Raw genomic sequence first — 26091 nt, forward strand, 5'->3', positions numbered from 1 at the left:
CTGATGCTGCTGAAGAGAAATCTGTTGTTTTTTAAATCTCCATCCTTTATATGTGATTTTTGTTCCCCCCTCTGAAGCTTTTGGAGTTTTCTCTTTCTAGCTGGTACTCCAAAGCTTTATAATAATGTGCCCTGTGGTCTTTTTCATTCATTGTACTGGGCACTTGATGTGCCTTTGGAATCTGATACTTGTGGTGTTCAGTTCTCTGTTCCTGGTATTATTTCTTCAATGATTTTCTTCCTGCCACTTTCTTTTTTCTGGAATTTCAATTAGCACATTTTAGACACACCCCCGAGCTTATCTTTAATATTCTTTTCCTGTCTTTTTTTCTATCCCTTTTTTTGTTTGTTTGTTCTACTTTTTAGATTTCTTCAAAAAATGTTCTGTGACTTCAACATTTTATTTTTTATTTTTTATTTTTTTTGTCTTTTTCGTGACCGGCACTCAGCCAGTGAGTGCACCGGCCATTCCTATATAGGATCCGAACCTGCGGCGGGAGCGTCACTGCGCTCCCAGCGCCGCACTCTCCCGAGTGCACCACGGGCTCGGCCCAACAACATTTAACATCTTGTCAAATGATGACTGTACATTCGTTCATAATTAAAAGTGAACACTAACAACTGTGGACACACTGTGTTCATTGGTGGGCTTCTTGCGTGGTGGGCTTCACTGAAGAGTGATAGACCAGCCATCTTTTTTACTTGGAAACCCCCAAATGTTCACACCTGACATTTATTTCTGGTGTAGTGTACTCTCTCCAGAAAATAATCCTTTGATGGTGATGCTGGGTAGCTGTGGTATTGCCTGATTGGATGCAGTCTTCCCGTTGTTTTTGGACTCTACCCCTATCCCTGCCAGGCTAGAGTCCCTGGGTTTCCAAGAGACCGTGGAGGGTCTCACAGACCATACTTAAGAACTTGACTTCTTCTTTACACAGAGGATAGATGCCATCAGATATTGGTAAATCTGTTTGACAAGCTGTGATATAAAAATTTAGACTAAATGGGACATCTTTAAAGAGCTTTAGCTTTTCAACAGCAATAATTTTAAAAGCTTCATAATCAACTTAATTGCTGAAAATCACAGTAAAACTACATAAAAAGTAGTGAAACATGAGAGGAAGCAGATTCCCATTTTTTGGAACACAGATGTGCTACTGGATATTAGACTGCCAGAATTAGAGCAGCTCAGGCCTGCTGACTATTTTAAAAAATCATTCCTGTATTAAAATTTTTATTTTTGTCTTTACTTACCTAATAATCACATTTGGTGATTTGAAGATCCTATTAAAATGTAAATTTTAAATTGATAACAGTTTGAGCAAATTGCATACCAGTTGAAAAGAAAGAAACATTCAAAGGTACTCAAGACCCCTGAGAGGTTTCTTCTGCAAATTAAAACTAGATTGTGCCATTCCTCTTTTTATCTTGTGTATTGGTTCATCGGTAACACCCTGTGCCCTCCACAATTACAAAGCGCTTTCTGCGTGTGATTCTGAATTGCTGCTCGCGCGACCGCGCACACGTGTGGTTGGGAAGCCACCTTGAGAAGGCTTGGTGACCACGAAGGCAGCACCACACAGCCGCTGAGCAGTAACGCGTTGGGAGCTCGCACAGTACCTTCCTCTGAAGGATGTGTGATGTCTGGTCCACTTTAGAGCATCATATTAGGTCAGCATAGGGTGGGAAATTAAAGCATTTATTCTTTCTGGCTCTCCATGCTGAGGACTGTGCTGAGTGTCTTCACACACCAGCCCACTTAATGCACACAGCAGGCCCGTGAGGAAGGCACTGCGAGCCCCACTTTATAACTGAGGACGTTGGGGCTAAAGAGGGATAAGCAGCTGAGCCCCACCATGGGGCCAGCGGCAGCGCAGTGCTGTTGGTGCAGCCGGTGCCTGGGACAGGCCAGGCACGCTCCAGTGGGCACCTCCCTGTGAGAAGTGGAGTCATGTCATGGTCTATTTGGACCATGAGATACACATCTCATGTGGAAAACAAGAAGGTGACGTCCAGGAGGTCTGGCGACTCAGCCCATTGACAAGAAGTGGGTGGCATTTTTGCTTCACTCTGAGTACTTGCCTCCATCTGGGGCCACTCTGCCTCCTCTTGCAGAAGTAACTCCACTCTTCACATTAACTCTTCACATTCCCTTTGCCATCCAACTCCTGCTTTGTTGGGGTTTTTCATTGCTGTACACCTGGCATTGACCTGTGCAACAAAGGCAGTGTGTTTCCTCTCAGAACCGACTTAGTTCAGCACACAGAGTATCAGTTTCTAACACCCATGTTATTGGCCTGCCTACTTGCCATACGTGGATTTGGCCCATTGATAACCTGTGCTACACACTGTCTTTTTGTTTTGTTTACCGTGGCCTTAAGACTCTTAGTATCTCCGCAGCATTTAGGGAGCTGAGAGCTTTTAGGTAGAACATTCATCAGAAAAATTATCATGGGGAAGCAGGATTTTTTTTTCTGGTTCTGAAATAACAGTCATTATATTTGAATGTTAAAATTCAGCCCCTGCATATGTTGGTGTCATTTTATTTAAGCTCTAAGTTTGATGACACTCTATAGAGTAAAAATATTCACTAAAATCTTCTGGATCTATATGCAATCATTTGTATAAGGTGTAAACATTAAATATCAAAATTAAATATCAAAGTATTAGCAAACTAAGCTAATAGCAATACTTTCTTTTTTCTTGGGTGTTTAATGACTACACCTTCTGACCAGCTATTCTTGTTTGTAGAATGCTCAGTCATTCATGTCTTGAAACTAACCAGTCCCCTCAATATAATAATCTCTTCCAGAAGCTTCTAGAAATGTGCCCACTAGAGGAAGGGCTCCTTGTGTGGCTCTGCCACAATCTCACCCATAGTTTAGATCCATTCAACTCATAGGCCACATTAGAGAACACCTCTCCTTGATAGTATCCCAGGACTTAAAGGTTATGTACAACATTCGTTTAATTTCTATATTGATGACAACTGTGATTAAGTCACACAATAAATGCCTAGAATAGCATTTAACTAGTGTTTGGTTCATTTTAATTCAGTATAACTACTGCTATAGTTGCGTTTAAGTCTACCATTTAACTGTGTGGTTTTTATTTTTCCTATTCGTTGTTTGTTCCTTTATTCCTCCTTTCTCCATTTGATTTAATAAAGTATTTTATTCCATTTTTCTCTTCTGTTCAGCTTTTTAGTTGTACATTCTCTTATTAATCTTTTAGAGGCTGCCTTGTAGATCGTAATAGCATTTTTGACTGACTTCTCCATCTTATAATACTTTTACTATCTCCCAAAGAATACAAAAAAAATTTGGTAACAGTTTGACTCCATTAACCCCCACCCTGTGTGCTATTATTGTTATAAATTTTGCTTCTCTATATATTACAAATCCCAGTGGATATTATTACTCTTGCTTTAAATAAAAATTTTTTTTTGTTTACCCACATATCCATCCTTTCTGGGGCTCTTCATTCCTTCCTACAGTCTGTGCTGTTCTAGAATCTTTCAGCATAAAGCACTCCGTTAATTTTTTCTTATAGTACAGGTGGGTTGATGACAATTTTCTCAGCGTTTGTTTGTTTGAAAAACTTTATTTTGCCAATCCTTTTTGAAGGATATTTTCACTGGATACATACTCTAGGTTCCAAGGTTTGTTCTTTTGGCCCCTTAAAGTTTTCTTTCTGTTGCCTTCTGGCTTTCATAGTTTTCTGTTGAAAAGTCATCTGTCAGTCTAATCATTGCTCTTTTGAAAGTTCCTGTGTCTCTTTTCCTCTGGCTGATTTTCTTTTTGCCTTTGGTTTTTAGCTTCTTGTCTATGATGTGCTTAGGTGTGGTGGGGGTTTTTTTGTATTTTTCTAGCCAGGAGAGGGAGGGTTATTTGATTGTTTTTGATAGATTCCAGCTTTCTGTTGAAATTCATCTATTTGAAGATGATTTGAAAAATGCCCTTGGAGAAATTCCAGAATGAATGTGATGCTCAATTCATATACTTTTTTCTCGAGAATTGTAGCTCCTTGAATTCTACCTGTGTTGGTGCACTCCAGTGTCTTCAAATAGTATTTTATATATTTCATATAACTTGTATAGTATTTTCAGCTGCTGCATCATGGCCAGACTTGGAACTTTTCGATTGCTATTGTCACTTAGGGTTTCATGAATGATCTTGATGAATGACTTCAGTATTGGTTTTCTCTACTAAATCTGTTGTTTTGAAGAAAAAAATAAGCAATTTATGGTTTTAAATAATGTCCCCCACTCCCATCCTTTTCTAACCAGTTTAGAAAAACAAGCTAATCAGATATTTAAAGTGTTTTTTAAATCTATTTATACCTGACATTTCCCCCATATTCTTTTATAATACCTTTTAGGACCATGATCAAGGATTCCCAAGGTATCGTCCAGGTAAAAATAACAGACCGTTCAAATTGGTACACCATCCCTTGATGCTATTCTGTTGTACAAACAGTATGGGTATTTTTGTGATTCTTGTTACAATGTGCAGTTCAAAAATATCTTACCAGTGTATGTATGCCATTTAGTTACTGTTTCACTCCCACCTCACTGGGTTGACCTACCTACCTCCTCTTCCCAGTTCTCTGCTAGTTCATTTAACTCATGTATGGAATTCCTGCTACTTTCAGGACACGGTGCTAGACTGGGTTAGGATAGGTATATAAAATAATTGATGAGATCCCCCTTACCCACAAGCAGTCCTTATACTCTTGTGTAGGTGAACCAGGCACATACATAAGTAATCCTACATAAAGGCAAAATGTGTCACAATAAAGGAATAGATAGGTGCTGAATTATTAATCCTGCAGTCTTCTTTAGCTTCCTGTAATTCTTACCCACTTTTTTTATTATTAAATTAACAAGGGTTTTTGAACATAGTGGGTGAGAAAGAGAATCATTTTAATTAAAAAAAAAAAAAAAACTATACCAAAACAAAACAATTTTCTAAAAGAAATATACATTTTACTATCCCAGCTCCTTAATATTGCAGTTTAATTTTTTGCCTATTTCTCCTTGATCTTGTCCACTTAAACATATATTTTATACAATTATCATAATGTAGTTTCACCTTCTGCATTTTTCACTGTCATAAACTTTTTTTTTTTTTTACTTCAACATTGTCTTCATATTTATACTATTTTAATTACTATTTGATACTCTTTTCTTATTGGTGTGCTGGTATTTAACAAGATTTCTTTTGTTGGGGAGTACATATTTTTCCAGTTTTCAGTATTAGAAATAATGCCACATTGAACATCTTAGGGTCAGGAATACCACTCCTAAAATAATCCAAAACAGAAAAAGCTGTTACCCAAACAGTATGAATATTTTTGTGATTCTTGATACAAGCTGTGGTTCAAAAATTTTTTTTTAAATTTTTTTTTATTTTTTTTACATTTTTGCAGAGCAGGTCATGGGGAGAGTCAGGGATGGCCCACAGATGGCTTCTTCACTGGCCTGGTTGTGGATGGTGGGGGGACATGGCTGAGGCCCTCGGGCCCCCCACCCCACCCCAGCTCAGGAGCTGAGGGAGCTTCCTGCAGTGGCTGGGTTGTGGCTAGATTCAAAACTATTTTATGAATTTGTGGTACCACCAGTGCTTTTATAACAGCGCTTACATTAGGAACTATAACCTAAAAATACTGGCTCATTTAGCAGCTATAATGATACTTTAAATTAATTTTAATTTGCATTTCTTGGACAATTAATAAGGATAAACTATTTTCCCTATGTTTATTTGCTATCTGCATTTAGAGGAACATTTTCAGCACCGAGCTCTGGGGTGTTAATAAATCATCAAGTGGGCTGGAGAGTTAGCTCAGTTGGTTAGAGCAGTGTTATAACACCAGGGTCAAGGATTCGGATCCCCGTACTAGCCAGCTGCCCCCCAAAAAAACAAAAAGCAAAAAGTAAATCAAGTATGATACTTTGGGGTATCCCAAAGGATATTTGTTATGAGTGTTAAATGTAACACTGTATGTTAACATACTGTGAGCAGTGCCTGACCTGTAACAGGCACACAGTGAATGTTTGTCTCCAGAACATGTCAAAGTGCAAGTATATTACACCTTTTCTTTCTCGGCCTTGAAGAAATGAGAAAGTATGCTTGTTTGTTTTGTTATTGAACATATTTAAAACATTTTCATTTCAAGTAATTTGATATAATTTCAGTGTTTTCAAATGAATTAATAACCACATACAGGAGAAATTAGACTCTGAAGTTTAATTCTTTTGTATGGTTTTAATTATATAAAGTCTCTATATAAGGGCTTTTAAATACAATAAGAACAAAAATTTGAAGTTAATTGCTTTGTTTCAGTTTCAAAAACTAATCTCCAATTGCTGTGTGCCTTTAGATATAATACAAAAGGATTTTTGCTGATGTTAATAAATGCAGTTATTTTCAGCTTATCAAATTTACAAAACTTATCGTTGAAGATAACTGATAAGATTTGGTTGAGTGTTTTAGCCGAAGGTATTTTTCTTCCTGATACACAGAGTTTAAAAGTACGTTTTGCTTCTGTTATTTTTCTTCAGGTTAAAAAGGCCTTCTTTGCCTTGGTCGCCAATGGTGTTCGAGCAGCGCCACTGTGGGAGAGTAAAAAACAAAGTTTTGTAGGTAAGCAGTGTGGACCTGGGGAAAAAGCTAACATGGGAAACCCTAAAAGCAGAATGCCTGAAGTATTTTAATAGGTGCTGGTTTGGAATTCAACCTAGTAAACAGGTTGCCAAATTAAAGAACATTCTTGCTTTTACACGCTGGGCGAGGTGGGGCTGCTAGGAAACTCAGAACACTGTTCTACTTTTATTGAGTCCCTTTTTTTTTTTTTTTTTGGTTGAGTTTCTTTTGATTTAGCTACCTGTGGGCTCTCTGAAGGAGCTTCTGTGCCTTTCCCAGCCCAGTGAACAAAACCCACACAGGTCGCCATGGTCAGACCTGAGGTGGCCCCCTTGTTCCCAGGCCAGCCAGCACACGTGTGCCACCCACGTGTTAGTGTGTATCTCCCTTTCTGACAGCCAAACAAAGAGGTGTAAACGTGACTAATCAGTACTAAACTATTAAAAATCGTGTGTAACTCAAAGCTCTTTAAACGCCATCAGTTCTCATCTTATAAATCATAGGAAACAATGCACACTGCCTCTCAGTGTCCATCACGTCATTTTGAAATTACCTGTTTAGGTCTGCCTCCCCCTAGGTTACAATTTCTTCAGGTTCATCTTTTTCATCTTTATTGTCCTAGTGTCTAGCACATAGTAGGCACTCAATAAATGGTAACCATTAAAACGATTGTTTTTAGAATGCTTTTCAGGAAACAATCCAAGTGCCCCCAAAAGTGTCATGGAATACTTTTTCTTACTCTAAAGTGTTTTAAAGCTTGTGGAAGAAGCTTATGGAGTACTTTTTCATCTTATATTAAAGTATTTTGAATTATTTACATGTACAAGGTTTTTTTGGTATTTTATAAGAAAATTAGTAAGTTTTCTCTCATTGACTTGCCAGATACCGTGATTGATTTCATTGTGCTTAGAATCAGGTTAATTTCAGCTAAATTCGTATATCTAGTTTGATGTAGACAATTAACACATTGGTAGTTTTAAATAATATATGAAACTGTACTTGATATCTTCGAAGTATATTTTACCACCTTTTCTAGTAAATATTCCAGGTTCACTTGTCATTTGAAATTTTTATTTTTATGTTTTCATACTTTTATTTGTAACATATAATTCTTTGTTCCAGGAATGCTAACCATTACAGATTTCATAAATATACTGCATAGATACTATAAATCACCTATGGTAAGTGGCAGCAACGCTTACAACAGTAATTGGAGCTGTGTATGTCTATATGTGTATAGAGGTGTGTGTATTTTAAGATTTGGGGGTTTTTTCCTCTTTGGGGACAGGGTAGTGTGGTAGTGGTTGATTTTCCAAATGCAGCAGTCCCCCCTTATCTGCAGGGGATACATTCCAAGATTCCCAGCGGATGTCTAAAACCACCGGGTAGTACCACACCCTTACTGGCATGGCAGCAGATGTCCTGGTGTCACTCATTTCGGGGGACCCCTTCCTGGAGTCTTCTGTAGGTTCAGTGCTTTCTGGTGCAACATGTTGCCTTCGATCAGAACATGTTTCTATTCGTGTCTTCCACCCACAGAGTTCATCTTAAGCCTTTTCCATCTTAACTAAGCACTTATCATGCCTAGTGGTCCTAATTTTTGCAGTTTGAGGTACAACAGCAAAACTTGTAGATTTCTTTTACCATCTTCACAATTTCAGGAATAGAAGATTCTTCTTACCGTACGTCATAGCAACCTCAGCATACGATTTTTTTTCTTTCCTTATTAAGTCCAGAACTTTCACCTTTTCACTTAATTAAGGAAGCACTTTACGGCTTCTCTTTGGCATATTTGAATCGGCAGCATCACTCCTCTTGCTCTTCAGGACCATTATTAAGTAAAGTAAGGGTTATTTGCACACAAGCGCTGTGACACCACGACAGTCGATCTGATAACCCAGACTGCTACTAAATGACTAACGCGCAGGTCGTGTCTACAGTGCACACACACTGGACAGAGGGAGGATTCATGCCTCAAGTGGAACATAGCGGGGTGCTGTGAGATTTCATCACACCACTCAGAACGGCATGGGGTGTAACACTTACAAATTGTTTATTTCTAGAATTTTCCATTTAATACTTTCTGACCAGTGCTGACTGCAGATAACAAATCTTGGAAAGCAAAATCACAGATAAGGGGGGGACTATTATGTATATAATGTTTAGGAAACTTCAGTATAAAACTGCTAAACAGCTTTACCCTAAGTTGTATATTTGAAGCTTGAGACAGGTATTCTCTGGAAAGGTAAAAGGAAATAGCCCCTTTATTTGGCTTTTAGAATTGCTTGGGTTAGTGGAATTCTACATGCTTATTTATTACCTAGACGTTCTGTGAGTTTCATTAAATTTATGTTACTTAATCAGTAACAGCATTATGGGCATGTGACAGTGTTGAGAATCAGCCTCAGACTGTAAACGAAGGCGGCCCTGCCCCCAGCGGACTCTTCTCTGGGCAGATGACCCCATGGTGGCCTCACTCTTGACATAAGAAGGCCACAAGGATCTATCATTTCAGGCCTGGTGGTGTGCAGAGAGCTCCATGCAGCTACCCCAGCAATTTTATAACAAGAACTATACGAGGGTACTTCACAAAGTTCATGAAGGATTCATATTACTTTTCCACAAACTTTTCGAAATACCCTTATATGTGCTTTGTGATTTTAAAGAAAAAGAAGTACTTAAAATGGAAGAAGTTCAGTTTTGACATTTTTCTGCCAATTAGGAAAAGACTGCTACTGGGTAATTTTAGTGGCGGAACTTTCTGGTCCCTAGCCCCACTATTCTGTTAGAGCATAGCTTGAAACCCACTTACATCCTTTATCTAACACTATGATTTCTGTGGTTCTGCCAGGTTGGTTTTGTTTTGTGTGTTTTTGTTTGTTTGTGAGGATAGGGAAGGACAGAATTGTATACTTTGTTTATGTAACTAATACTATTTGGGGTGTCTAAAAGGTATAAGTCAATCCAGTTAATAGTATTTTTGTGTGTAATAGTACTGTCAAATAATTAAATCCCTACATAAAATATGAAAATGAGTTTCTTTATAAGACATACTCTTAGAAGGAAGTTTTACCAAAGATTTTGTAAATATTCTGATTTCTTAACTATTGCCAATGCAAATGAATACTGGTTTCCCTTACAATGGATATCTCTCTCTGCTTTTGGACTAGCAAAATTGACACAAGTATGATTTTTAAGTGATTAGACTTTGATAAAATGCAGCCAAGTCCCATATAACAAATCTTAACCACAATTTATTAAATCAGAATTGCTAAAAAAAAAAAAAAAGAGCAGTTATATCTGAATATATACCCCAAAGTTTTTCTTAATATTTGAGGATAAATATTTTCTAATTATGAACAGAACAATGTTTTATGAAAGCTATTTTATTTCATTTTTCAAGTATTTATTTATTCTTAAGTTGTATATGTTAACATTTGTAAATAAGAATTTTTCTTACTTGCAGGTACAGATTTATGAATTAGAGGAACATAAGATTGAAACATGGAGGGGTAAGTACTGTTGGGTGTTTAAAATCTCTTAATATCAGGGAAAAAATATTCTTAATGCATATAGTATGTTTTACTTTTGCCAATCCTTTTCTCTCTGCTTAATAAAATGTTAAAGCATTTGCCTTCTACTTATTTCTATCTTAATTTGATAGTATGCCGTGGTGCTATAAATATTGTCCATTCTGTTTAAGAGACATGTATAGAGCGCCCACAGCACACAAGGCCTCACACTAGGGGAAGAATAGAGAGAAGAATGAGCTAACTTGCACCTTCATTGCTGTCCCCAGTGGAGCTACCCTGTTCACTACTAAGTATTATTCTCAAAAATTTGCCCTTGAATAGAAAATGCACCAAAGGCATGCTGACTTTAACAAAAACAAGCATCTGTTTTTATTGAAACTAAATAATTATTTCTTTACAAATTGTGGAGAAGCATAAAACAAGTGAACCTTGAACTAACTAGATGATTGGATCAAATAACATGGAAATAACTTCAAGACCACTTTTTTTGGTCACATTGAAATTCATCCTTTAAAATCATAGTTCTCTTTTCTGTGTGGACTATTTTTTAAATTCTCATTTCCTGATTGTGAGATTGGTCATCTTAATGAGACTCATCACGGTGGGTGGAAACCACCCAGGACCCAGTCTGCTGCAATGGAAGAGCTTTGTAGGAAGTTCAAGGAGAAGCCTGGGTGGGAATGGAGAGACCAAATGAAGGAAAATCTTGAATTTGAAACTGAGGAGTTTGACTTTGCCCTACCCGTAATATGCTTAATAGAATAAGCAACCTTTGTAACTGGCTGTCAGATCAGAGCATCCATTAGAGTTCTCTAAAGCTCCAGGGGCTCTTTTAAAATTCCGTGTGAGGTAGAAGTTTCATTGAGTGATATACTTATTTATTATGGCTTTGTCAAGCCAAGCTAAACAAATTAAGTCAACATGGGATCCATATGGCCTATTATGAAGTGATTATGTAACTTAACACCAAGATAGATACTTCTTATCAAACTCTACTGCACAAGTACTGTTAGATCAAGGTTTAAGTGTATTTACATTTTGATGTTACATGGTATTGGTAGTAATAATAATGCCAAGATATTCTTAAATGTGTGCTGTATAGAGAAGCCTCAATGAAGCATATTAATTACAGCCCATATCTTTACAAAGAAAATTTCTATATGCTAGAAAGATTCCCACAATGTAATAGGTTTTGAGCATTAATTTAGTAAAATAATAGTTAAGAACATTTAAAGGACAAAGATTGTTATATCTGACTTTATCTTGTAACTTATACAAATTAATTTTAAAGGATCTCATAAATGCTTCATTTCTTGAAGGTAATATTAATTTGATAACATTCTACTGACCTCTGCTGGTATTGCTCTTTTATGAGATTTCTTGATTTTTTTTTCTGATTTTATAAACATTTATTATTATATTGTTTTTTAAACATTTAATTTTTCTTCAAAGTCAACATCCCAAAAACAGTTTGGAAGTTGTTTAAAACAGCCATAACTGTAATTAACATAATAGTTTTGGGTAAATTAAATTTCTTTTGATTTGGGTTTTTAATCCTTCTAATTATTATCTGTAAACTGAAGGATATTTGAATTTATACAATAACTATAAACAGGAAATATATTACTAACTGCATATTTTCTTTCTATAAATACAGAGCTTTATTTACAAGAAACGTTTAAGCCTTTAGTGAATATATCTCCAGATGCAAGGTAAACTTGTAGTTTTTTTCTTTGAAAATATTCACTCAAATGTATCTGTTTTATTGCCATAATAGATAGGAAGAAAGAAACCAACATGTTCTTCAATCTAGATGGGGCCAGCCTCCTTAATTCCAAATACTACGTTCAGTAAACTTAGGGACAATAGATATCACAGCCACCATTGGTCCAAAGCATTGATAACCACTAGGAATACGGTCATACTAAGCATTTTTGAAAATCCAGGTCACCTGCAGCAGAATCAGTATAGGTAGCTTGTTAAAATTGTGGATTCCTGGGCTTTGCTCCCGACTTACTGAATCATCAGTCTTTAGAGGGTAGTGCCCAGGAATATGCATTTAAACAATTCCTCCAACCCGACGATTAAAAATCAGTGTGTGTTAGACATCGGGTCAGAGGTGGCCAGAAGAAGGAGCTGCCTGCTGCAGTCTTCTAGTCCATCCTTTGGTCCAAGCCTTCTGGGATGGCTCTGATACATTTCCACAGTTGTACAAAAGCATTTTTTAAAACTCAAGACCATTATAGAGAAAAAGTAAAATATTTTATTTTTATTACTTTATTTCCAAGTTGTAACAGAAAGGCATACCCACTAAGCCCTCTCATTGGCAGTCACGGGAGAGGCACTGAGCAGAACAGCAGGACTGGCTCTCCCAGCAGGGCGGGCAGAGACAGAGCCAGAATCGTCAACTCAGCAGCTTCGACTCTGTTGCCAATACTGCTAGTCTGCTAGCTTTCCTAAGGGTTTCGGTTTCGTGATCTTTCAGATAAAAATCACTAAATGCACTATTAAAAAATTCCTCTTCTAGACATTTGTAGCTCACACTTGAGTTTGAGATATGTTACCACAGATTGTGAAAAATCAAGAAAAAAAAAATTTGCTGAGATTTCCAATTTAAAACTTTTCCAAAACACTGTTTAAAGTCAGTCAACCTTTTATTACTGTAACATAAAAACACTGAAAATGCTTTAAAGCAGGGGTGGTCCAAAGTTTTCTGATTTTTCTTGAAAGCCTCCTAACAACTTTAATGGCTTTTCCCGCAGCCTCTTCGATGCTGTATACTCGTTGATCAAAAATAAAATCCACAGATTGCCAGTTATTGACCCTATCAGTGGGAATGCACTTTATATTCTTACCCACAAAAGAATCCTCAAGTTCCTCCAGCTTTTTGTAAGTAGTTTTTAGTGTTTCTAAAGACATAGTTGCATTTACTTTAATTGATTTACTTTAAGTAAATTGGCTCCTGTTACCCTCAAAAGAAGAAATTGTTAGTTTTAAGGTCTCCATTTCTAAACCTCAGTTTCTCAACTTACTACTATTTGAATTGTACATTCTCAAAGTTGATTCCAATTAAAAAGCAATCACCTTTCAGTGCAAGTATAAAATAATAAAAACACTTGGCATTCTCTACTTAAATTAAAACATTTAATCACCTAGCATATGAGGGAAAACAAAGTAATTTGCAAGTCAGTCTAATTAAGGACTGCTATACTAGATAAACTGAGCCAATATTTAGAGCAAAAATTGCTTTATGTTGCTTTCATTAGTGTCATGGTTTTAGAAACATGTTCAAAAAATATTATCCCCAAGATTATCTTATAAGCTGCATCAGTGATAGAAAAACCCAAAGCAAATAAAATTTGACAAGAGAATACCATGTTGGTCCAAATTAGGCCTATATTATCCATAGGTTTTCTCAACTGCTTTTGAAATGAGCTGATTTTATAATCATCCAAAATTTAGAACCTCTTTGGTCGGCAACATTAAAAGAGGCTCAGAAGGAACAAGGAGTTGAGAGGGCTTTCATGGTTTCCTTTTAATTACATGCACTGAATTTGAGGTTATAAGTTATCGGTCAAATAGAACCAGTAGGAGGCATTAATGGTTCTGAAGAGGTAATTTGAAGAGTGGGGTTTTTTTAAAAGAATGTGATAGATATTAAAAATCTACTTCAAATTAGCTTTCCCATTTTCTCCACAGCTTCACATAAGGAACTAATATAGCATTCTAGTGCAGTGTGAAGGAGCCGGAGCTCCTGCCCTGGAAGCAGCCTTGGAGGGCCACTTTTGCTGATGGAGACACAGAGGGTTTAATGATTAACAGAAATACCTTGTCAATCAAACCAGTCCTATATTGTAATAGTTTACGTACGTAAATAGCACTCTTTGTGGTTAAATAAATGCAAAGAATGAAGGTAGGAAAGAAAAGAGTCATTTACCAAATTTTAAAATTTTTTTAAAAAGTGTAGTTTAATAAAGAGATAATTTAGGGAAAAGGGATAACAGTGGTATCAATATTGTTTATCAGACTTTACATCTGGGAATGCAGTAGCTTTAGTAGTTGAGGCTTAATAGGAATGGAGGGGCAGGGTGGGAGAGCATGTATCCAGGGCCCACATGTGCCAGGCTTGTAGCTCATTTAATCCTTGGAGTGATAATTTTAAAATAATATTGATCATGAGAGCTGATTACTGTGTGTTCAGCCCTGTTCTCTCATCCTCACTTCTACCGTATCAGGTAGGTATTTTTATTAATCCCATTTTATAGGTGATGCTCCTAAGCTCGAGGTTAAGTAGCTTTGCCAAGGTTCCATGGCTGGTAAATGGTAGAGCCAGCATACCAGCCAAGCGTCCCGATTCTGCATCCATCCTCTTGACTCCGAGGCCCTCTCCATCCAGTAGCTCTGTGAGGTAGGCATTTGTATCTCCTTGTGCACACGAGGCACATGGCTCAGAAACATGCCCCAAATCATGCAGAGATTAAGTGGTAAATTTCAAACCCAAGAGTCTCTCTAACTCCCAAGCCTAGACCATTTCTGCTGTTGTGCTGCCGCACAAGAGGGAGTCAAAGTGTGAGATCATCCTTTGCAGAGCTACTTTAGATGTTTCTCTTCCATAAAAAGTAGAAGAGCTTGCCTCTGCCCAGTACTGCCTTATATTTGGGCCAATATGGTAATTAGAATCTTGCTGCTCGAATATTCAGCTAGAGATTTGCAGATAAAAATATAGAATTTAAATAAAGAAATTTCAGAACCTGATTTTTACTGAATTATGAGATCACTTTTGGAGAAAAAGTAGCATTATCCTTCAAGACATTTGAAAATTAGCCTAAGCATAAGTGTAGTATACAACAGGGAAATTATCCTATATTGAGATGGACTAGATGACCTAATAGGTCTTTCTTTTTTTTTTTTTTTTTCTCTAAATTTCTAGGATTCTCATGATTTGAATATTGATGAACTCTTTGACTTGAACATTTTGTTTCTTCTAATTGTTCATCTTTTCCTGATAATTATAAGGTACACCAGGAGGATGGAATCAACTATACCCTTTATAAAAGGTGGATTTTTGAAACCATAGACCTTATTTTGTTATAGTCAAACATGATCCTAGACTTTTCTCTTCTGACTTATCCCTCCTCCTTTAAACCAGCCCATGAAAAAGAAAAGTTAATTTTTAAAGATTCTTTTAATTCAATTCAGCTGGCTTGTTCTTTGTTCCTAGTAGACAAAAATTGGAGTCCTCCAAGGAGAATTCAGGAGGTGGGTGGTGTAAGGAGAGGACAGCTTGGCATCAGCTCTAGCAGCCACCTTCAAGTGCTTTGGGTGTGGAAATGTGCAGGTTCTTAATAAATATTACATAATGCTGACAGCAGGACCTGGAATTTAACGTGAAGAATTAAGAGTGAAGGATTTTGTTATTGGTGGCTTACAGGTCTTAGTTTCCCAAATAGACCTGCTCTTCCCATCTTCTATCCAGTTTTTTAGTGAGTGAAGAGGAGAAGGAAAAAATACTACAATGTTAATGCTTTGCAGTATTTTACTAAGTAGTTAACTATAAGCATAGACATACAAACTGGTTTGAACAAAAGATACAATTCTTATATGTAATTTTTTCATATTAATTCAGACATCCAAGTAGAGTGTTAGAAAAGACTGATTTGTTGTACATAGTTTTTCATTCAAATCTGGACATTTGCACATCGGAAGGGTATATTTTGGTTCTAGAACATTCGCGTTTATCTTCCCGTGTAGATGTGTGACATGCCAAAGCCTGCCTTCATGAAGCAGAGCCTGGATGAGCTGGGAATAGGGACGTACCGCAGCATTGCCTTTATACATCCAGACACTCCCATCATTAAAGCCTTGAACATATTTGTGGAGAGACGAATATCAGCCTTGCCTGTTGTGGATGAATCAGGTTTGTGTGTTTGTCCGTAACAGTTGAACAGAGACAATTGTCTATCGCGTTAGGGTAAAGTCATGGTGAAATGACCCAGCATATCAGAGAAGTGGGGGGAGGGAAAATTTACATGCGGTGAGTATATCCAGCACCAAGGAGTACGCAGGGTAACAAGCATTTTAAACTCACGTCCTTTCCTATTTCCATTAAGATATGATTTCATCTCCATTTAAAAATAGACAAGTTTATTTATCAGTGTTTAGTCCTTAATAATTATCTAGTTAAGACTGATTTTAAATGAGTTACTTTTTGTTCCTAACACATTTTTCTAACATATGTTTTCATTTTTAGGAAAAGTTGTAGATATTTATTCCAAATTTGATGTAATCGTAAGTATTGTTTTCAATTGCTTTAAACCTGTCATCTAGAATACATTTTCAAACATATTCATTTAACCTGTTTTTGTCTTTCTCTTGTTCTCTAATTTAAAAATTTCTAACTTTTTTGAGTATGAGGATCTTATCAGAGAATTCCATAGACTCCCCATAGTAATTGTACTTTTAATATTTATTGGTTTAGCAATGAATTCTATATTACTAGTGTTTTATAATTCCTTGTCTTTTCAATATATGTATATTTTATATGTGACGACAGCATGTGTATATATATTAAATGGTCATGTTTCTGTGTGCGAGACAGTATTTATTCTGCCTGTGGGCACACATGAGTTCACGGATCCTCTGTCACATACGTCCCATTGCTCACTGATTGGGAGCCACAGTTCTAAAGACAGCAAATGTATTAATAGAGATATGTATTAAGTAGAGTTACACAGGTCCTGTTTTTGAATCTCTGGTTAATGTACTCAGTATATTGTTGATGCTACATCTTTTCATTTGATGATTTTTTTTTTCCACCCATTTTAAATGTACTTCCATATAGTTTTACACTGTTTCTAAGAAAGGGAACAAATACCTTCATAGCCCCAAATGTACACACCATTTTTTGCCATAATATTGACCCCTGCATTGAATATTCTTTTGCAGCTGTCTCAGACCTTTTGGCTAATCCTTCTCTGTTCAACATAATAAGCACCAAAAAATATGTTCATTGGAATTTCAGTTCAATGGAACCCTCTAAAATTAATCAGAACCCCGAGAAGCCATTTGGATCTCTGGGACTTATCAGGCCTGTTCTTGCTCCATGATTGCTTAATCCTGCTCGGTCACCCAAAGCCTTCCCAGCAAAAACCTTGTTCCCTGGGGAGCTCATTGGGAAAAGCCACTGATGCAGGTTCTCTAGGACTGTGGCACGTGTCACCCTTTACAAGTGTTGGTCCACCTCTTAAAAGGTTTTATTCAAGCATGGTATAGAGCACGAGAGAATAAGAATGGGGGGAAATCTTTGGCAGGATATGCTATCAAAATTTAATAATGTGTAACTTGTAATACGAAATCTTTATGATTGATAAGACAGTGACATAACAATACTGATGACATGTGATAAGCTGGAAAGAGAGAAATTTTGATATGTGGTGGTACCAAATTAAGATAAACATTAAAGTTTTTAAAAATCAGGTTGCCTTAAACTTATTCATTTTGGTCATTAATGTGAATTGAAAGGATATAATATATTCTGCTACTTTATTTCAGAATCTTGCTGCTGAAAAGACATACAATAACCTAGATATCACAGTGACCCAGGCTCTTCAGCACCGCTCCCAGTATTTTGAAGGTGTCGTGAAGTGCAGCAAGCTGGAGATACTGGAGACCATCGTGGACAGAATAGTGAGAGCTGAGGTGAGTCGGCTCTGCCGGGTGCCGCCTGCATTTTTTTTTTTTTTTTTTTTTTGCTCCTACCTTACATCACAACAAGTAATAAATAGTGATTAGTGCCTCAGGAATTTGGAATCACAGGAAAAGCCCAGTGAGGTGGCCCTCAAGTTCAGTTGGAATTTAGTTCAGAACCCAGCACATTACTTGCACATAGTAGGTGATCTGGAAAGGTTTGTCGAGTTGAATTGAATTGAATTTATGAATCCTGATATCATAGATGAATCGAATTAACTGGTAAGATACATTCATGGTTTAAAAAATACATACTTGAAGAAATAAAAGTTATCCCAGGAGCTTTAAGTTCCTTATTTATGAATTCAAAGTTAAAAATGTGTAATGTGTATGATTTTAACAAAGTAAATGATAAATCAATAAAATGAAACTTTTTTTAGGTTAATTTTCTCTCTTTCCACCAGTACCTGTCTTTCCTGACTTAGATAAACTGGAAGTGGTCTAGTAACTCCTAGTCTCCTGAGCCTCAGCATTCATGTTCCCTTATATTTTACTGCATGCAGGATTTTCAAGTATACTTTGCATAACACCCGGAATAAAAGATGAGAGAGATCATTTTACCACATACCTAATTCAGTATACCCATTCCAAAAGTCATTTCTTTCCTTTCTTATTAGACAGGAATAGGAATGTTACCCTATTTGCCACTATTTAAGACTGAAGGATGCAACTCTGTTCCTTCTGGAACAATCCCTAGCCAGGCAAAATTAATTCATAGTTATAAGTCTGTTTTGATATTACCATAAATGCAAGAATACAGTCCAAGAAGCAAGGTACCTGATAGATTTTTAGGCTCATGACAGATGACTTCAGCTTACTTTCTGAAAGTTACATGTAAAATAATATTTTGCATCAAGACACAGTTGTTCAAGAGTCGTAATTATTAGAAATCATCTAGCCCTCCTTTAATTGTATGTTCAAGAATTCCACCTTGCTTTGTCATCGTCTGAGTTAACTCCCTCAGCTTCAGCTTTCATGCCTTTTAACATATTTAACATATTTTACTAGAATTTCGGTATGAAGTCTTTCCACTTTCTACTTGAATTTAACATCCATCACTACTTGTTTTCCAAAGGGTTTTAATTGATTTAGGAATACATCTCGACGTTCTTCCACATTAAAATTCTTTCACAAGGTCTCTCCTCACAAGGAAACAAAAACCAGTTTTTAGCTTTAATGTAGTTGTTAGGAGAAGGTATATGTATAAGTAATGATTCAGTTTATTTATATGACATAAATACAGCATTAACTTTTAGGTACCTCGGACAAGGGACATATATAAGTTTAGATTCAGCAACAGATGACAAGAAAATATTCTTGGTGGTCATTTCTATCTGGTAGAATTACTGAGTTCTCTGGGTGAGATAAGATAGTTCAAAAGATAATTATTTAATTGCCATTGTTGAATGTTAACAATAAAGTGTGTTAACAATAAAATGTTAACAATAAAGTGTAGTATGTAAAGCATATTCTGATCCGAGATGTCAACCATCACTTTAATTTATAATTACAGTTAATAAATAATTATGTTGTATTTTATCACAGGATTATTGAAGAACCTTAAAGTTTTTCAGAGAAATTTTTAAAAGGAATTTATGCTGACCAACATGAGAAAGATGATTAAATGATTTTTTTTTTCTTTTTTACCTAAAGCAAGCTACGATGTCAAAAACATCATCAACACTGTATCATTAGAGACAAAATATAAAAACAGAATTCCCCTCACTTTCTGTCTTCTTCCTGTGTCCCCATTTTGTACCGGAGTGAGACTGTTCAGTACAGAGAGGATCTCCCAGGTGGCCAGCTGGCCAGTGCTTGCCTCGGGCCTCTGTTCTGAAGCTCTGACCTCAGAAGGGCGACAATGCACTTGCTCCTTTCCTGCCATAAGGATGCTTTGCCACAGTAATGCCTCAGAACGTTCTCCACTCATTTATAAAAGATTTGAGTAGGAAACTAGAGATGAATATAATCTGCTCTACTTTATTGTAGTTCATTTATCCTCTTGAATATTTTTAATGTATAAATTTCATAGAGAAGAGACACTACAGAAAATAGAAAATCTAAGAGCAGTGACCCTGTTTCTTAGTTTCCATAATCATCTGGACTTCTTTCCCATGTGAGACAGGTTATTAGACACTGAGCTGCAGCTTTAAAAAATGGAAACTGTTATGTATGTAGCTACATTGTACTTCATGTTTTGAGTTGTCTCTCTCGTAAATTAATATTTTGAAGTTCAAAAACTCAGCAGGATATAACGGGCTCATTTTTCTTAAACATAGTAAAGCAAGTCAGCACTGCATTTTAACATCAGAGCCAAAGACCTTTATATGGTTCTATCCGCTGTTACTCTGTCTCATTTGTGGAATGTGTTCATTGTATAAGTATATGAATGACATTTTTTCTAATGTCTGTTTTAAACCTTCTTTTTTTTACTTAAACTTTCCATTGTGGCCTGCTTTCCTCCTCTTTGCAGGTCCATCGGCTGGTGGTAGTAAATGAAGCAGATAGTATTGTGGGTATTATTTCCCTGTCAGACATCCTGCAAGCCCTGATACTCACACCAGCAGGTAAAAACGTGGTTTCTGACCTTTACCCATGTCTAGGGAAGGTGGGAGGGAGAACGCTTAGTGCAGCATTAAGCCATCATTTCTCTGCCACCCACCTACAGATTGAAGCTTTATGTGCAATACTTTGTAAACCATTTTTATTTTCTTTTTGGTTTTAATCAAATATAAACAACCCAGCCTTTGGCAGGGCCACACAGACCCGAGACTGAGATATCAGAGTAAGTGGCATGCACTTTGAAATCTCATGAGTTAAATATTAAATGATTCGTGTACTACCGTATCGATTTTTCTTTAGTTCAGAAATCAATCAAACTCAGCTAAGACAGTTTTTATAATTAGCCTACAACCTAAAAATACCCACCCCAGAAGAATCCCTACCACCTGCAAGAAACATGTCTTATTCACTAAATGAGAACCACCGAGAGTGATTCCAGTAGAGCAGTGATTTTCACAGGTGGTCCTCAGACCAGCAGCATCACCAGCATCTGGAACATTTTAGAAAACATTTATTTTGGGACCCCACCCCCTATCTGCTGAATCAGAACTCTAAAGATGGGGTCTGGTGCGGTCATTTTCAAATTTCAAGTTAGATAACCTGAAACTCAAAATAATCTTTATAATCATGAAGTATTAATAACTACATGAATAGGAGATTGTTCTTTGCATTATTTATAACACCAAAAAACTGGAAATAATTCAAATAGCTTTCAAAAGAAGAATGGATAAATTGTGTTATATTTATTCAATGGAATACTTTACAGCATTGAAAATGAACAATACATTCAACACAAACAGCGTTGAGCAAAGGAAGCTAGACTGTACCCTGTGATTACATTTAAATAAATTTCCAAGCGGGCATAACTATACAGCCCCTCCATGCAGATTAGAAAAAGCCCTCTTCTCTGGGGCCGGCCCGTGGCTCACTCAGGAGAGTGCGGTGCTGTTAACACCAAGGCCACGAGTTCAGATCCCATATAGGGATGGCCGGTTAGCTCACTGGGTGAGTGTGGTGCTGACAACACCAAGTCAAGGGTTAAGATCCCCTTACCGGTCATCTTTAAAAAAAAGAAAAAGAAAAAGCCCTCTTCTCTGGGCAGATTCATCCACAGGTACATGACTTGGCACCTTCAGAAAAAGATACTCCTTTCCAGGTGGCCAGCCTTGGACCAAGGCACACAGCATGCCCAGCAGAGTCAGGCTGAATTTCAGCTCCCGTCTGTCCCTTTGGCCGAGATTCTTTGGGCGTTACATACACAGAATAAACAAGTCAAGTGATTTCTTCTCTCTGTGCTTTGGCATCTCAAACCATAAGAATGGGAACGTTGGGCTGGCTGAGTTTAAATTTCCATGCAGATTTGATGTTTCAGAAATTTTAAGTCGTTAATGCTCTTCCTATCCCTGCTGGTACAGGGAGGAAATCTATTTTACAGCTAGATTTTGGAATGTCTATTACCATAGAAATCGTGTCATAAAGACCTAGCCGTAGCTGGATTGGAATTCTTTAAAGTAATTGTGTAGATAACACTGCTGGTTGAGGAAAATGGTCTGTGTTTCCAATAACTGGATTACAAGTGAACTTTGGAGTAGAACTCACTTGGAACTCACCGATCAACAATAGATAACACGCATCTACACGCACAGGAGACAGCACAGTCTAAGCAGAAAATGAGGTGCCTGCGCTGCTGTTCTGACCCCAGTTATCCCGCTAGGAGCTGTCTGAGTGTGGGCAGCTGCTTCCCCTCCCTCAGGTCAGTTTCTTCAGCTGCAGCATGAGCAGGTTGATGCAGGCCTGTCTCCCTCCTAAGATACTGTGAGATGAAATGAACAACTTGATTGAAAGCTGTTTGTGCACGAGAAGGCACTGTGCCCAGGACCAGCACTGCTGGGTAGGTGTTTATGGAATAATCAGTAAGTGGTGCTTTTATGAAGTATCCACTGTTATGCTATTGAAAGGTACTGGTAGTTATTCTTTTCACCAGATAATGGCCACAACTCCCCAGTACTGATCCAGTGCTATAACGTTTTCTCTTTCTCAAAAAGTCTTCAGCAATAGTTCATTGCCAAACAGTCTGTCCAGGTGAACATAGGTATCCACACATGCATCCAGTGGGTCAACAGTCTGATGGTGGCAGCTACAAGTTTTTAGCCCCTTATTCTAATACCTTGTTAATCTCTTTCAAAACTCTAGTGTCTTATTTAAAAATAGGAGAGAAACTGCTGTGATGAGAAAAACAGTAACTCTCCCTACTGTCTCACTTTGAAATGTCCTGGCCAGATACTTGTAGGTGTTTTGCGCAATTATCCTTGGACATGTTATAGTGCTTTTTTTTTTTTTTTTTTTTTTAACATTTATATAAGTGTGCACAACTGAAATACTTTGCACCTTTACTAAAACATACATGCACATTTCTTTTTAAATTTTTTAGCCGTGGAACCCCCTTTGTTTTTTCAACTTAAATCTTAAATGTACTTAGAATGACAAGACGTAATGCGGATGAAGGCTGCGGTAGTGGCAGGTGGGGGTGCAGAGCTTGGAGCCCCCGCTCCTCCTTCCCACTTCCCCCTCCCGGAAGCCTCTGCACCATCTTTGTAAGGCACTGTGGGCACAGGCAGAAACCACTGGTGCAGGGCACCCTGCTGTTAGCGTGAGCTTTGAAACTTTCATTTTCCATCCCCAACAGGTGCCAAGCAAAAGGAGACGGAGACAGAATGACCGCTGTGAATGTAGACACCCTCCATAGGAGAACTTGAACAAAGTTTCCAGGTCACGTTTTTGCCTCATGAACACTGGCTGCAATAGAAGAGACTAAAATGGTTAAGAATGTACATCAGGGTTTAGTGATGGGTATTTTTTCCAGTGATGTTGCAACTAAGCATAAAAAAGATTTTATGTGCTTGAAGATTCAGGCTTGCATTCAATGACTGTTTTCAGACCTTCGTCTGAAGGATTTTAAATGCTGTATGTCATTAAAGTGCACTGTGTCCTGAAATTTTTATTATTTTCCATTTCAAAGAGTTCACTGGTCTGGAGCAGGTCAGGTGACATAAGGTGAGTGTACGGCATGTTCAGATCACAGTGCCTTATGTCCGAATACAGCAATATGTCATCACCGCTGCCCCCGCAGCTGGGCCACACGCGCCAAGTGACGCCGAGCTTGAATGTGGAAGTCTTTGAACCTTTTACCAAATCAGTTTGTTTTCATTAGATTTGTCGAAAAGTTGTAATTTGAATATAAATAATTACTTTAAAACTTCAGTGACACTTTTATGTGTGTTTTGTTCTGAGCAACCATGTAAACAAGGCTGCTTTACAACAGCTTTATTTATTTTTACTTTCATGAAATTTTTTACACATCTTTTGGTGGGTGAACTTCACCGTATCCATTAGTAAACTCTTGGTTGTTTTAAAATGGCAAAATTCTCATTTTTAAGATCTGGAAATGATATGACTTCTAAAATAGCCGCTGTTGGGTTTTAAAAGCTGAGGTTTCTAACAGCATGTGTAGAAACAGGCCGCGGGCGAGAAGCAAAGTGCCGGAAAACGTGTTTTTTTCTTGTGTATTGAAATGTAAAATCATGATGTTTGTATGACTACTGCTGCGATTGTTCCTGTAAATTTTATTGTGGCATATACAGTATTGTCATACAGTTGAAGAGAAACAATGTTTCCTAATATAAGTGCTCTGAAAATGTTGACACTGTATATATATGAGGATAGTTTGGGGTTTTTTTCAGATTGAAAAATTAAAATAAATCCTACCATCTACCATTTTGTTAAAGAAGTTCTTTAAAATACCATATATTTCAGCTCATATGAATTAAAATTCTACATGCAGTTTTCCACTTAGATATTTCTCCCAGATAAAGGAGCACATAAATTCTCATCTCGTTTTTTCCATCATCAGAAAAAACATTAATGGTTTAATTCATAAGCTCTTTATCTCCATTATTAAATATGAACATGTTTAATTAAAAACTGCCACACAGATTTTTCTTGTGCTAAGGTGTCAATTTCTCATTTCCTAGTAAGCAAATAAATATAAGAGAAAGAGCACGTGTATGTATTTTCCCCATAGAAACAATAGTGATTGTAATTTAAGCTAATGGTAATGTTTGGAAGAAAGGAAAACATCACAAAGCTGCTGAAACAACACAATTTTGAAACTCAAAAAAAACTGTTAATCTCCTTGTTTGTGTACACACGAGTGTGTGCACCAACTCCATGTATACACAGGTGACTGCATATACATAGGTAAGCAAGGGCTCTTCAAACAGTTCGTGGAAAAATGGAATTAAAAGATAATGTTTCCATGAACTTTTTGAAGACTCTTTGTCCAAGTGATGTGACATATATAGGTTTAAAGGTAACTACATACAGTATACATAGGTATATAAGTGATGTGGCATATATATGTGTATGTAGGTGACTACATATATAGAGATTTAAAGGTAACTACATACAGTATATAAGTGATGTGGCATCTATATCCAAGGGTACTTCAAAAAGTTTGTGGAAAAACAGAATTAGAAGATAATACAACTCTTACCGTGAACTTTGTGATGTCCCCTCACATACATAGGTAGACAGGTGGATTCCTGGCTCACACCTCGTGCCCAGCACACCTGCCCTCGCATGACAGGCAAAGGTGAGCAGAGGTGGATGCATGTCGTCCAGGACAAACGCTTGTGCTCAGGACACGCAGTCACATCCAGCCCACAGGCCTGTTAGCCAGGAGGCTTCACCTAAATTTCCGGGTTTCTGCTTCCCATGAAAAATCTGAGCATTTCACAGCTCCAGACCCACATTCCCACTTGCTGCTGACCCTGAGAGGGGCGAGGTGCCATCTGTTCACCCAGGCCTGAGACCCCTGGCTCATTGGGGCAGCCTCCTGGGCCTGGTGGGCCTCTGAAGTAGCTCCCCCAGTGCAAAGCCACTGGCCCCCACCGAGCTGATACGTGATTAAGGACGGCTTTGTCCCCTTCCTGCATCCCCCTTCCACGGTGCCCCCTGAGGCCTGTGGGGAATGAGAACTGGCTCCAGGAGGACCTTGTGCTTCTGGATAGACACTGCCTCACTGCACAGACCAAGCGGCAACTTCCACACACCGCAGTGAGGTCCACTCCGTGCTTGGCCAGCAAAGGTTTGAGGACAAGGGAACATCACTCCTGCCTTGGGCCCCGTCCACCTAAGGCCCTCCCTGCTCTGGAAGCCTGGGGACATGCCCCTCAAGGTGGTCGTCAAGGGAAGGGGGGGAGGCTCTCAGCAGGACCCTAACCTCTCTCCACAGCTGCTCAGGGTCTGCCTTCCACTGCCTACAGGCACCTCACTAATGTGGCCCTCCTGTCACCTCTGCCAGCTGCACATACAAGCACAGAAGCAAGAAACCTCCAAGTTTTCTGTGCGCTCTTTAATCCCCCTGCTCTCCTCCCCGCCTCTTCGAAAAAACGTCATCAAAAGGCAGCCTTTCTGACAAAGCTTTTGAATGTATTCAAATTGATGAGCCCTAAAAGGCGTCCCTTCTAATTTAGTCCTAGTAGTTAGACTGGATTTTCAAACCAAAAATCGAATCATTTCATTTCACTGCTTGGAAACCATCAACAG

General features: G+C 37.8%; 1 protein-coding gene across 2 annotated transcripts in view; it reads left to right on the forward strand.

The window, feature by feature from the left end:
• PRKAG2 (protein kinase AMP-activated non-catalytic subunit gamma 2) overlaps positions 1-24381 on the forward strand; it is a 153636-nt gene extending 129255 nt beyond the window's left edge. For both annotated transcript variants that reach the window (XM_063101263.1, XM_063101262.1), the window contains exons 5-14: positions 6562-6643; positions 7766-7824; positions 10110-10155; positions 11834-11888; positions 12939-13065; positions 15928-16093; positions 16427-16464; positions 17728-17874; positions 20396-20489; positions 23171-24381. In XM_063101263.1, the coding sequence (XP_062957333.1) occupies positions 6562-6643; positions 7766-7824; positions 10110-10155; positions 11834-11888; positions 12939-13065; positions 15928-16093; positions 16427-16464; positions 17728-17874; positions 20396-20489; positions 23171-23202 (846 nt within the window). In that variant the 3' untranslated portion in view covers positions 23203-24381. The remainder of the gene's footprint in view (positions 1-6561; positions 6644-7765; positions 7825-10109; positions 10156-11833; positions 11889-12938; positions 13066-15927; positions 16094-16426; positions 16465-17727; positions 17875-20395; positions 20490-23170) is intronic.
• Positions 24382-26091: the final 1710 nt, after the last annotated feature.

Source organism: Cynocephalus volans, chromosome 6, assembly GCF_027409185.1.
Source record: "Cynocephalus volans isolate mCynVol1 chromosome 6, mCynVol1.pri, whole genome shotgun sequence".
In the NCBI taxonomy this organism is placed as follows: domain Eukaryota; kingdom Metazoa; phylum Chordata; class Mammalia; order Dermoptera; family Cynocephalidae; genus Cynocephalus; species Cynocephalus volans.